Below are 15,018 nucleotides of genomic sequence, written 5' to 3' on the forward strand. Positions count from 1 at the left end.
TACATACAGTGGCATTCTATGCATATTTGGTATTTTCCAGACTGTCAAGCAGCCTTTTCTGTTGTGAGAAAACTTAACAGTAATTCATTAAGGAAGGAGCATATATGAGTAATTTGATGACAGATAAATTAGTAGATACCCAAAACTGTACTTATCAATCCTCAAGCTATTCATTCTAAATAAGCTTAAAAATTACATATTCACAAAACCACACAAAGTTAGCAGCCCTTTCAGAATCCGTATCTATAGTTTATCATCTTATTTTGTTTAGCTTTCACATATGGTGTCAACCTTCATTATTACACTACATGGAAAGAAAGGAGCAGAAGAGAAGTACAGCTGTCCCCACCACATCTTATGCTTTCCCTGCCCCTCTGCTTCGCTGTGAGATACAAATCAGTCCCCTAAGTAATTTATTGCTAGTGATGCCATACAAAGACTGCTCCATTGTGCCATTTGAAAATGAGCCTGCTCCTCTGCTTCTCACTTAAGTCTTCTGCTAAAAGTATAGAAATGCATGCCTCAACCTATGGCTCTAGATGGAGTATTTTAATCACTGAGATCAAAATACCCTCGTTTATTAAAATCTATGGCTATTTCAAAGAGTCAGTAATGAAATCTAGGTAACCACAACAGAAGTAAGTTTCGCAGTTCATGACATATTATAGCAGATTCTCACATTACAGTAGTTTTACATTTATAATTACATACAACAGATAAAGAAATCACTCTTCTGGTGCATTTAAACCCTTGTACAAAAAAGTCAAACAGCAGGCAAGTCAGATTCAAGACACATTACAGCTGTTCAGTTTCATAGTTGCCTTAGTGTATAATAAAATACACTGACTATATCACAAAGGTTTTAAGAAATGTGTAACATGTATTTATAATGTAGAGGAATTATTTTTACTTCTTTTTTGTTTTACCATGCACAAAGCACAGTCTCAATTGAAAACAGTTTCTGTGCTCTACTGCAGTATTAAAAAATAGTAAATGCAGCTATGTGAAAAATTAAAAAGATGGAATAAAGGCACCAGACCTATCAGAACGCATAAAATGTGAATGAATGCTGATGAATAAAGCCTTTTGAAAACATAAAGTCAGGTGCATCCATTGAAGGAGTTAGCATGTATTTAGGCTATAATCTAGACATTGACCTTGTCAGAGTTGAAGGGTTATTATATTTTTATATATATATGTGTGTATGTAAGTCACTCAAATTGATATACATTTTACAAGAGCCACATTTTATTAGACAATAAATTATTCATTATGAAGGTAATTTAACTTTTGTATTCTTACATTTAAATGTAACAGTGCAAAGCCAGGAGAAGTCTACTTTTCTTCCTTTTATTTTTTATTTTTTTTTACACTCCTGAATGTTGTGAGATGCTTACTAAGCACAGGACCACATTCTACTCTACCATTACCTCCTTGGAAACCTGGAGTATTGCAAGGTTGACTGCTTCAAGTTTGTATTGAATCTCATTTCAACCCACAAATATCCTGATTCGACAAGACAGTTTTTGGAGCAGTTCCACAAACAGAAGATGTATAATCAGCTTTTTCCTAATGGAAACAGTGACAGCAATCATATGATTACTGTGTGGTAAACCTCCTCTATCATATGCTTTAATAGGCATCCTTAGAATTTGTTTTCCAGCTGTCACCTATCTATATATCCTGATGGCTAGAGAAATACCCAAACTAGTCACACAAAGAAATTAAGAGTGAGTTTTCTGTGCTACCTGGAAATGTTCTCCAGCTCCATGAATATTTAAACAATATATGAAGCATTTGCTATTAAAAATCAACAGAGTAAACATCATTCTGCTTTAAGCTGCAATTGCTCCTTTATAGCAATGAACAAGAGAATGTAGGCTATTAGGCTATTTATTATTTGGAAATATATACCACATATCTGGATGAAACATCAGCCATAAGAAGTGAACCTATGTAAACAGACAGAAAAGCACTTATTTGATGGCTTAAGTACTATTTTCACTTTCAATAACTGCAATTTGAGCATGTAGTATACTGTTAGATATGAAATGTACTTCCAAAGTAGGACTTAGGATACAGAAAATAAATAAACAGAAGATTCCCAATTCTTCCACTGGAATAGTTAGTGCTAACTGCAGTTCTGCTTTAGGAAATGGTAGAAAGCTCTGGATTGAGAGAGGACATTAAAATTTCAGCTGAGATGAAAGCAAGCGAATTCAAGGCTAACTAAAGCCTGAATTTACCACAAGCACTTTTCCTCCAGATACCTGCCATCTTTGTCAGAAGGCCGAGACATTCATTTGGTGCTGGCACATGCATGTGCCAGGAAAATCCTTCTCTATTTTCTGCTGCTTGAAATATGCCAGCCCTCCCACTAGAGCTGCTGCGCAGCTGTCAACTATGGTAGGCAAGCAAACTATGATATCTACTAAACAAAATTAAAGTATCTACCTTTCCAAAAGGGGATACCAGCAGCCTTCCGCTCTCTCTTGAGCTGGTCTGGGAGGCAGTTTTACCCACACTCATTTCCTCTTCACACCTGGCTATCTTCTTTTTCAGTTTCTCTCTTCTTTGCTGGTCAGCAACTTAGGAGAGAGATAAAGTTTGTCAGATCCAAACTCAAATATTTTTCTTTTTTTTTGTCCTACGTGACTTAAAACAGAGAGGTTTCCAATTGCTCAGCAAAGTCAGACTATTGAGATGTGTTCCACCTCCAACACACAAAAATTATAAAAAGCTACCTCTATTCTTAGAATACCAGAGTATGCTGGTAGTTGAAGCTGTACCCTAGCTTCCCTGAAGTATTCTGATCTCAGAACTAATTCACCAGTACACAGGAATTCCAAGACCAATATCGTAACAGAGTGTTCTGCTCAAAAGTTTGCTCTTTATCTTTTTTACAGATAGAACCCCTTTGACTGGTCTCTCATCCAGTTTCTTAACAAAAACACACGTTTACTGTTAGTATATTTGACATGCAAGAAATCCTTGCTCACACCATAGAAAAATAGCAAATAGCCTCCCCAGTACAGAAATCCGTGGCAAAACAAGCAAGTTCATGTCAAGAACATAAAAAATGAAGGTGAACAGTGTGAATGTACCACTGTCAGATCAAGGGGGAAAGTGTTATCAGTCTACACTGCCCTGCAGTCCAAGGCCTTGTTCACAGCGCCCATGCAGCACAGAAGACAAGCTGGGTATCTATGCTACCAGGTAAAGAGAGGAGCACAAAATCACAGAATCATAGAATAATTAGGGTTGGAAAAGATGGGTAAATTTTCTGTGTTTGAGTTTACTATCGAGTTGGATATCTTGCATAATACAGTCCAAAGTTTTTGTATATTGTGAGCACCCAGGTGCCACAGATGAAGTTCACAAAGTTGAAAAATCCAAATAAGGCTGATGAAAACCATTAAAAATTTCCTTTTCAAACGGGAAAGAAGAGGGTTTATATAAGCAAGTACACTTCTGAAGTCTGCATACACAATGAAACCCATTTTAACTGCTGTCTATATTTTTCATTCACTTAACACAGACCCATGTATATGAATGTTTTGATACAGACACAGAGACATAAAGGCCTTTGTGGATTTCTTCTCTGGTTTTGTAATGCATTTATATCATACTCTGGTAGAACCCAATCTGCACGTGCACTACTATACTTAACGTATGAAAATGTAAGTAACTTTGGGGATTGGTGTGGTACATTCTTCCAGACAGCTGAGAACTACAGCAATCTGAGGACATTTAGTCAACCTTTAAAATACATTCATCTCTATACATTAACCCCACAGACATGTTAATCTCTAGGAATTATTTAAGTATGTGTATTCATTTTATTCAACATTTTCATCCTCTTTTAAACTAGAAATGAACGTTCCAGATGAAAAGTCCTTGCTCTCATTCCTCATGGAACTGATATGTAAAATATCAAGTAATTTCTTTTACGGCTGCTGGTTTATACAGCATATTCCATTAGGGTACTTACAATGCGAAGCTGCCATTATTACTGGAAAAACATTAGCTGAATTAAAATACGCCTTGCAACAGAAGAAAAAATTATACTGTACCATTAAATAATTAAAACTCAATATTTTTCTCCCTATGCTAAATTATTATTATATGGCTATTTTAAATTACTATTATTTCTAATTGCATTTGTCTAAAAAGTTACAGACAAGCACTCAAAAATTAGCTACAGGTTAGAAGCTTTATATGTTTGAGATAAATAATTATTCACAGTCAGCCAATAGAGCCTGTCTGTGTTTGCACATGCATGGAAGCTGCAATAACTCAAGTCTTGCCTACTGTTCAGGTAAAGTGGTAGGTTGAAACCCACCTTAAGTGTTGAGTAAATATTTAAGGAACCAGTGAATGAGAGCTCTATGAAGCAAAAAAGCAAATCACAGATAAGTATGGGTGACTCATCTTGCAAGCACATGTAGACGCCTGAAACAAAAACTTCCTTACATTCAATTGCTTAGGTGAAAAGTGGATTTGTGTAAGTCAAGACAAGCTTTATCACTTCACTGTATGTTCTACCTGCATATCACAGCTTAACAGGACTTTCTGGGTAAAATGCAAAGCAGTGTGAATATTATTGCAAAACTGAGTTCTTGTCCTTATTTTGCCCTCCACAGGATAAAGCCTGAGATTTAACACACATGGACAGACTCTGCCTTTACTACTGCTGAAAACTATCAAAGCCAACTAGTACAAACTACTATGTAAACCTCCTCCAGGACTGTATGCTAGCTATGACTCCTCTCAGTTAAAGCATGGCTTGTGCCCATGAGTAAAGGAAGAACAGTAAGTATGCCAGTTAAGGCTATCTTTGCATATCAGAATGACCCACTGGGATTACTGTCACCTCTAGGGGAAATACAGTCTTTGCCTTGCATCAGTCAAATAGAGAGCTTAGATCAGCTAATCCATTAAGTGCATTCCAAGAGCTAGAGTCACTCATGCATATTGAAAGACAAAGCGGGCATATGCAAAACAGAATAGCAGAAAAATCCCAGTGGTGTACCAATCTTGTTGCCAAAATCAGTGAATTTTCAGGCTAGATCAGCTGTAAAAGCAAGGAACTGTGAAACCAGCCAAGCAAGAGATAAATTCTTGAAAAGAGTTAATGCAGATGTAAACAGACAGCTGGGTGGAAGTTAGTATAGTCCTGAGGCAGTCAGCAAGTAACACAGACAGGGTATAGGTACAGACACAAAAACATACATGCTGCCTACCTCCCCTTACTTCCCATGTCCTTTGTCCAAGCAGGGACTGAAAAATCGGTCCATCTGACTTTAGCCAGACAGAAAATGGTATCATACAAATAGCCTGAACCTTTGAGGCACTAATTACAATACAACTGATAGGAGCTACGGTCACCATACGTAACCACTTGACCTGCAGATGTGAATATATTATATACAGAAAGAATGAGAGTAGCATTCAGGAAGAAACAGTTTTAAAAGGGATGTTTTCTGTTAATTGCTTGCTCACTGCTGAAGATATCTTCTGCTTCAAATCAATCACTTATACAGCTTCTTTAGTTTTCAATGAGGTTAATTAAATATGACAAGAGTGCCCTTGGAATACTGCCACAGATTAGTGGCAGGTAAACATCAACTACATTTGTTAACAGATAGATACTTAATTTCACTGCAAGTCGGTTTTTTATACATTTATTCCAAAAATGTATCATACTTGTAGAGTTAAACATGGGGAAAGTTCAAGATAATAAGTTCAAGAGAGTTCTTGTGACAAATAAAGCAAAAAAGAAAACCACTTGGTTTTTCCCATCTCTCTAAAAAGGGAAAACTAAATGTTTAGGAATAAAAAAATACAGGCTATAGATCCAAATAACATGAGTCCTTTTTAAAGCCTTATTAGAGACTTTAATTATATCGCATTAACTGCTGTGCTCAAAATCACCACAAAGATTTACAGTAAAGAGAAAATATATTAGAATATAAACAGAGCAATGATTTTTATATATCAGATAAATTCAGACTCTGTGAAACTAAATTCCATAAATTACTGCACCCACCCCATGAATCTGTTCTCTTAATTCTGTTGTGAGTGGAAGCACAAGGAAGACTACAAATTTTAGAAATTAAACCGTAGTATTCTCTATAAAGAGCTACCTATAAAACATGGATCAATCTGTCATAGAAGTAACACTTTCACCTAGGCAAACAACCATTCCACGAAGAGCACACCACACTTTCAAAGCAGATATGACATTGTTATAGTTCCCAGTTAGGATGCTCCCTCTATGGGCTTGATTCTTTTTTCCTTACGCCTAGGCTGCAGCAGCATTTCTAGACACATATTTAGAGTTATGAAACAATGTCATACACCCGGAAGAAATAAAATAATCATACATACCACACTCCTAAGCAGCTTGAAAGCTCTGCGCTTATAAAGACAGTGCGATTCAGAATGCTAGTGGCTGTCCTTCGCTTTGAATTTCCAATCTCTAAATTTATCTTATGTGACATCACAGTACAATTGGCAGTTAACCTTCAAGTTATTTCATTTTTGATGTAAATAATCAATGTCAGACAATGAAATACTAAGTTAGATTTAAATTGAGTTCAGCTCGCAGAACAATGTATCTCAGAATTGTCCAACACTAAGCATTTCTCCATTGTGTTATTATATCAGCTATTTTTGCAGAAACACACTTCTGGTTATTATTTCCCTTATGAATTCTCTTAGATAAACAATGCAAACATTAACCTCATTTCTGCTCAGCTTGAAGTGCCTGCATACACAATTAAAATGTTCAGTGTACCGGTGGTATTACTTCTGCAAGCAAGCTCTTCCTTTTGTAAGAATTTTTACTATCAGCTTCCTAGCGCTATATAAATCTCCCATCATTTAAGCATCTGCGGTGAAATCTCACCAAATACAAATTGAATTTGCCATTGGGTGTGAACTTTGGGTTTCTCGTAAGTCTAAATCTAAATTTCTTAATGCAGAAATTTTAATTCTCGTAACTCTAAGAGACAGTTCTGCAGTTCTTCCCATGCATTATCAGCAGCACTGCTTCATCAAATCAGGGAGGAATCACCACTATAAAAGCTGACAAAGGATTTATTAAGGGTTTGATTCTACAGCCTTGCTTATATCAAGTAGAAAATGTCTGTATCATGGTATGTACTTCAAGAATGTGATCCTGCTTGGCAAAGCTACTAATGACAAGATCTGGCCATTGTTAAAGCTTGGAAATAATGCCTAACAGTGAGACATAAATCCTTCAGAGGAATTTCAGGAGAGGCTGGAAGAATAGGATTATTCCAATTCCATCTACATCTGATCCACATATGGGGTCCTCATCCAAAAGGTATCTCGTAGATAGTTTTGTCAGCCAATATATTTTATGCTCCTCAGTTATAGAGGAAAATGGTATAAAACCAACACTCCCCACTCCCCAGCAGACAGACAGTTAAAGTAGGTAAACCCAATTAAAAATCAGAGACACATTTTCAATAATAATGATTAACTTCTGAAACAACTGCAGAAGGAAATCATTTTCTCTATTTCTTGATCTTTACAGCTCAAGACTGCAGGCCTTTCCTGTCTATGTGATTTACTTATCATATTCAGTATGGCTGTTGAGTTCCATATTAGGACAACTGGACAAAATTTTTGGTCTGCTTAATTCATGATGTCAGACTAGTTGATCTACTATCTATTTGCAACTACAGACTATGAAAAATGTGGTTTTGATGTACTGAATACATCTCTAAAATTAATTACCTCTCATAAAAAAGAAAGAAAACATTTCTGCAGCAAAACTTTCAAGTAAATAACTTCTACAAAAAGAAAAGAGAACTAAGTTAAAAGTGCAGGCTTATAAAGATTTTTTTATACAGTGTGTTTTCTTGCTCTCAAAAAATTCATGCTTAATAAATATACTAGAACATCTTTCCAAAGACATATGTGAACTCTGAAAACATACATGCTACAACAATTTGAGTGTTTGACTTTAAGAACTTTCATCAGTTGCTTGTAACTTTAATTTTCAGAAATGCATATGGAAGGACAAGACTCAACAGAAAAACTAAGAATCAAAGATGGGAAGATTTTGTGAAAGGTTCCTGTAAAACAGTGGCTACAACAAAATATGTAAGACAGCTTTTCATAGATCTTTGCTTTTCATAGCATAAAGGGTAGACAAATATAATGTAAACTATGTGATCAGAGGAAAAATTAAAATTTAAATACATAATTATACAAGAATATATAGTTCTTTATATTTCTACTTGAACCTAACCCCCTCAATAGTAGGAAAACAGCATTACTAATCAGTATGAATTGTTGTCTCTCCCATCCCTCAACCCCTCCTTTCCCTTCCCCCTCTTCTCCCCAAGTATTCAAGATCCGTAATGCTAAAATAGATTTCTGGTGGGTAACTTCTCAGAATAATTTTTTTTGTTTCTTCTCCACCACCCCACCACCCCACCCCCTTCCTCAGTATCAAAGAGTCCTGCATTCCCAACCACACTAATCACCGGGTTCAGCTTGTATGCCCTGTTGGAAAACCTCTAAACATATGGGTTGAAAAGTTAGTACTGTCAGAAACCAGGCATGTGTAGCAGCAGCTGTCTTACTTGGCATAGCTTTTGTCAAGTTTTCTGGCACAAATTCCATAACCATAGACTTCTAATGGCTACTGGTATCAATCAACATGCTTGGACTAATTCTGAACATAGAAGTTTCACATTTCAAGAAGTTTCACATTTTAACAACTATTTTAAGTCAGCAAGGCTGATCTAATATACAAGAACACGCTCACTGCTAGCCCAGTGGCATGGCAGCTTGCCTACTTTGCTGCCAGCTAAGATACCAGGAAAAGAACAGTGGAAACTAAATCCACTTTAAGGACAGAATACATTCAGTTGGCCAGACACTGCCAACTACAGTATCATGTTTAATTCTTAAACACTAATGACTGATTCATGGCAACAACCCCAAAGGGAAATATTCACCTGCTACTTTAGCAGTACGTGAAGCACATTTTCAGGGGGTGTTTTTTTTTTAACACTATCTGCAGCAATTCTGATTTGTAACTCTATGGTATTAATAAACCATAGAATTTGAAACTGAAGATTTACCCCCCCTTCCCAAATCTCTTTTGAAATAGAGGGGGAACAGAAACCTTATTTGGGATGAAATAAGTAACAAGACAACGAATACAAAGAGAAAAAGGTAATAATATGCTTCAGCTGAGCCAATGACAGGTACTGAACTACTGGAAGAATAAAGCTGTAAACACTTCAGCCTCAGTGACACTAGAGATTCTGCCAATATTCAGTCATACTGATGCTGACACTGTGCCTGTGTAAATCGTGTGCCCCATCTCCAGCCAGAAAACAGAAATTGTTTTGAAAATATTCTAAAAATCCTTTTCCTTTCTTTATTTCTCAATACATTTTCAATACTCTCATTGTGTGGAAATGACAGCCAATGGTTCAGGCAATCTGTTTCCTAAAAGACACAGCAAGAAAAACTATTCTCCAGTGGATCGCTAGAGATGCTACAAATGATACCTTGCACTGAGCTTAACACCTGAACATGTAACACTTGGTTGGCTATTACAGAAATCTGTAGTTCTTGATGAGCAATGCATAGAACAGCAGGAAAAAATCCAACTACTCATTTTAAGTATGAAATAAATGGAGAGAATTATCAATTTCATTCTAAACATCTAGAATCTGCAATAGTCCAGATACTAGACAAGGGATGTCTGTGTAGTCTTAAACCTTAAATACCTTGAGACCAATAATGAAGAGTTTGAAAGTAGATGTGCCCTATGGAATTATTCCTTTGCTAACTCTGCACAAATTTCAGCCTGTGTGGCATTCTTATCTGCTTATAAAACGATCTCAGGTCACAAAACATATGAAGAAAGCAGGTCAGAAAAAAATAAGTTACATGCACACATTTGAGTATCAATATTAATTGTTAAAGATTCTTATTAAGAAAGAAAAATCTTAAGTATCTGGTACAAATACATATATGAAAATCCTGGACCCGCTGCAGTTGAGACACTTCTGCCATTGACCATCATGAAACAACAATTTCAACTATGGCATCTAAACCCCTTATATTCCACCATCCAAAATTTACCTTTTAAAACTGGAATTACCATGATAAAAGCTTTCTAGTTCTAATCCTGACAGCTTTTGAATTGGACATCTGGAAAAAATCTTTCAGCTATGCAGATATTGTGACACTGGAACGGGTTATTCAGGCTGCAGAATCTCTATCCCTGGAGGTTTCCAAGACGGCTGACTGATCTAGTGCTGGCAGAAGTCTTATCTTGAACAGGAAGCTCAGGGAGGTCTAAATGACCCGATGGTCCCTTACAACCAAAATGTCTGTGATTCCATGAAAGCAGGTATGTGACAGAACCCCTGTTTCAGTCCCTGAAACATTAGGAGAAATGACAATGCATATAGACTGAGCTGTTGAAGAGACAACACTAAACAGGAAATCTATGAACCAGTGTTTCTCATCTCTGTCAGGTACACCCTCTTCTGAAATGGTAAACAGAACCAGTAATCAACCTGTATAAATTCTAGCTTTGTGTCTGGGGCAAGTGCTGAACTCCAGTGAAATCAGATGTCAAGACATTTCTCTCACTCTTGCAGATAAAAAAAATGGAAATTTTCTACTGCGAGAAAAAGAAGTGTTTGCAGCACTTTATGTAAATAATTTAAGATGGAATGTAGTTGGGAACATTTTTCAGCACTGCAAAGTAAAAACACCACATTAAGAAATATTCTAATAAAAACATATTGTTTACATAAGTTTGCTTTATGACTTTACTTTTTTTCTTTCACTTGGCACTCTCACTTTTATTAGAGAACATGAAGCACCTTACAAAATAAACCTGAAAAGCAGGACAGAGACAAAATTCTGTCTTAAGAAGCCACTTTTATGTGGAAAAAAACACAACATTATTCATTGCTTTGTTAAACAGATTTTTAAAGATGGCAAATTCACTGTCACATTATAATTGCACAATTCTTCTCAGTGCAGAACATCAAGCGAACATTATATGTTAGAACTGAGCTAAACCTAAGGATAAAAAGCTCTAACCAGACTGGATACTCAGCTCTGGAGACTAAGAAATAAGTCCAACATTTCTTCCAAATGAATCCTGTGCTATTGACTAAGTTTTTTCCTTTGTGAACAGGACACATTAAAGGCTGTGGCGATTGCATGCATGTTCTAGTAAGATAAAACATAGCAGCATTTTCTAGCCCTGTATGAAAAGACGTGAAAGAACAATTTAGTGAGGATTTAGTGTACCAATTTTATCAAACAGATGGTTAAAACAAAAGCAGCAACAAAGGTGAAATGTTTCCGTCACACCATGTATAGGAGATTAATGTTCTGTCTGTGAGCAGGACAGAGTTACATAGTCAGATATCAGTCTAACTAAAATGAACTGAAAGAAAAGAATTGCACAGAGCCTTGCTACCTGAAATGGAAATTTCCTCACTTCAGAGTGCACCTGCTAGTGTCATGATAATTATCTGTTAAGGTTAAGGCACTGTTGCTGCCTCCCCAAATGAACTCATTATTCAGGGAAATTCACTCATGTATGAAACACCCAAGCTATCAGCTCAGAAGCATTTTATCTGTAACGACAGCAGACTCAAAAATAAATGGGCATTTGTTAGCATTGAGAAAGACCCAATACCTCAAAAGGTACAGAAGAACACTTAATTAGGGAAACAAAGATTCTAGCAGATGCAGAAAGAACAGCTACATGAGGTTTTTATTACACAAAAACACAGACGTAAATATTTTTCTTACACCAACCCTGTATTTTCATGCGGGTTTCAAAGCAAACCTTGGTAGAGCTGGAGCATGAGAAAGAAGGCTTTTCCAGATGACTCTGAAGAACAGGTGACCTGAATTCCTACTGCAATCTGCAGATTCTAGACGTCCCTGCAACACTGTTGCTACTTGCACTGCACCTTTTGAAAGCAGAAGGCAAGCCCACACACTGTATCTTTAATCTTAGTGCAGCTTGTGTAAATCAGACTCGAAACATTATGTGGAAGTACTGCAAAAGAATTCTGATGAAATTTAGTATTTCACTAAAAGGATGACTGATTTCCTGCATAAGCTCTAGTTACTCTGATAATTTTACAAAGCAGTATAACTCTGGCTTGCCTGGATTTGAGACTAACAACAAAGAATTCTGTACTCAGAAGGTTTATCTTCCCATCCTAAGAGAATGGCTGATTTTTCTCCAGTAATTCAGCAGTTGTAACTAAATATTGCATTAGAGAAAAGGACCAACAGATCACAGAAATATACATTTGTTATGTTAACAAACAGCTGATATTTACTCCTTTGACTAATACACTTCGTTTAGTATTCCATAAAACAGTGATTTGAAAGTACTGGTCTATGAAGTAAGGCTACAGTACTGATATTTTTAAACAGCGTTAAGAAATGAGACAACTTGCAGAAAAAGTAACTGCAGTTTAGTCCAGGCTCTGGAGCTTGTAACTGCGCAATGGAGCAAGAAGTTTCAGTCCTAGCTCCCAGGAGCCAACATTCCCAAAATTTCTCCTGACCTTGCACTTGTAAGCTCTCTTCTTCAAAGTTCAGTCTTACATCACAAGAAAAGAGAAAATGATTACATTCCCCTTATATGCTCCATTAGCTGCACATGGATCCTTAGCAAAATTAACCATGATCACTGACATCACTGACAGACCAGGTCCATCTCACCAGCATTACATTCATTGCAGTTCTTACAAATACCTGGAGCAGGATGCAAAAAGCTGAAGAAACAAGCAGATATATGAATGTTGTATATATATTTATAAATTAATATAGACTATATACTATATATAAGTATATATTTATTAAGGGTTATATTTTATTGTTACGCTTCTATTCCTCTGTCTCTTTTATTCTATTAAGTTAGTGTTACAGAAGCCTTTACAGAATTAATGCAGCACAAATACTTACATTTGATGCTGGACAACCTACTTTTGGGCACTGAACAGTCTACAGCTGCTGAAAATAAGAAAAAAAACAAATGGGAGTGAGTCAAAATTTACTTAGTATTTGTGAAGGCTAGAAAAAGGTAGCCATTAATCAACACAGAACAAAGACTAATTAGTTAGAACGCAGCAAATTTTCTCTATTTTAAAACATGCTATTTACTGTGTATTTAAAGTGTTAGGTTGATATTAATACAGTCAGAGAATTTTTGAGATAAGGATGTTAAAGTAAATAAATATTCAAAGAAAGAATCATAATTTAAATGACGATTCCTTACAAATTTTGGGATGATGGCATTTAATTGCACATCTGAGGATACTAAGGATGCTACATGGCAGAAAGATTACAGTATACTTTTGAGCATGGACTCTGGCAGAATCTGAAGCCCCAGTGTACCTGTCTTGAAAGAAGGCATTTAACTTAAATACTCAGGACATCCTGCCAAAAGTTGTAGCATTGTAGGACTGGGAGCCCTACAAGAAGTTTATGCCATGAAGAATGAAAATAGTCTGTGAACTGTAAACAAAATTAACAACTATTTACAGATCTTCTGAACTTTGTGCACGATATTAACTTTTTAAACATAGTATTTCAGACTCCTTATATGACCTCAAAAAAAAAACTTTGGCTGTAATGCAGTTTGGTTTCAATTGTAGCGTTGACAAGAAGATATTGTCAGTTCATAGTGGAGTAATCACACATTTCTAAATCTGAAAAATTTTTGTTCAGGATCTCACCATAATTAAGAAACATACAAACATGTACAAGTTCAATAGGCTCCAGATTTCATATTTGTCTTTTGGTAAACACAAGTACTTTCTAGCATTAAAAAACGTGACAAAAAACCCATACATTTTTAATGCTTAAAAAACCAGAGTAGCAACATGATTTTCTCATGTGTAAACACATAGGGCAATTTTCAAAAGCCTTAAAACTCAACAATAACATTGACTGCAGTATCTACAAAAAAGTTAACATTTTTTAAACAAAAAAAAACAGTAAAAAGACACATAATTGTCCAAGTTTAACTAGAAATGTTCTGTCTTCATTTCTAAAATAAATTCTGTATGTCTGCTGTTGTCACTATCTCCATGATTTTCAGTTTGGCATATTATTTCATAATTCATTATTTCATCAGAAGCAGAATGAAGCAAATACAGCACAAAATGCCCTAAAATTAAGTAGTATCTTCCATAACAAACTTCTAAACTACACAACTTCAATCTCAATTCTAATTACTAAACTACTAAGTAGCCACCATATCTCCTTGCTGACATCACTTTGAGTAAGAAACAGAAAGAAAGTTACACTTCCTACAGATCAATTCATTCCCTCTTAATACGAGCTCATTCTGGGAGAATAAGCTAAATCTTTGAGTAGAAGGTTCATTCATATATGCGCGTTTTTACCTTTGGCGGAAAGGATTTTGTTATAATGAAACATCATGTGGTCTCTGATCAGGTATTGATTAGTCAGACTTTGAGAGGAGTCGATGCAGAAAGCTGTAAGATTAAATGTATTTGAACGTTACAAAAGCAGGCACAAGAGTACTAAGATCTTAAACAGTTATTAACTGCAATTCAAAGTCACAAAGTTAAATTACTGTGTGCTTAAATTCTTTGCTCAACTGTAGTCATTTTTCTTTACCAGTTGCCATCATATGAAATAATCCTGTCTGCTTCCCCTCCCCACCCCCAGTCAGACATTAGCTCAATAAATAGCTACAGAAGTGGCTGAAATTGAACTATAAAAACATCAGCATGGAAATTTCCTGTTTCTCCATTCTATGCTCTTTTGCAAAAGGTGCCTAGGGTGGCAGTATGGCACAGAAATTGGTCCACGTAAACTACTCTCACTGTAAATGTTTAACCTCAAAGGTTCTTTAACGCAGCAACCATACACATACTCCAGCTAATACAGATGTGATATTGTTACATATTTGCTTATCTTGCTATTTGTAGCTAGCAATAC

General features: G+C 36.0%; 1 protein-coding gene across 5 annotated transcripts in view; it reads right to left on the reverse strand.

The window, feature by feature from the left end:
• SPATA7 (spermatogenesis associated 7) overlaps positions 1 to 15,018 on the reverse strand; it is a 40,374-nt gene that overhangs the window by 14,725 nt on the left and 10,631 nt on the right. For 4 of the 5 annotated variants that reach the window (XM_062638936.1, XM_062638964.1, XM_062638955.1 and 1 more), the window contains 3 exons: positions 14,457 to 14,549; positions 13,012 to 13,059; positions 2,455 to 2,588 (listed from right to left, as the gene is read on the reverse strand). In XM_062638936.1, coding sequence (XP_062494920.1) covers positions 2,455 to 2,588; positions 13,012 to 13,059; positions 14,457 to 14,549 — 275 coding nt within the window. The remainder of the gene's footprint in view (positions 1 to 2,454; positions 2,589 to 13,011; positions 13,060 to 14,456; positions 14,550 to 15,018) is intronic. The other variant, XM_062638947.1, reaches the window with a different exon arrangement.

The sequence above is a fragment of the Pezoporus occidentalis genome, unplaced genomic scaffold, assembly GCF_034315485.1.
Source record: "Pezoporus occidentalis ecotype Australia unplaced genomic scaffold, CSIRO_AGI_Poc_V1 ctg115, whole genome shotgun sequence".
NCBI lineage: Eukaryota > Metazoa > Chordata > Aves > Psittaciformes > Psittacidae > Pezoporus > Pezoporus occidentalis.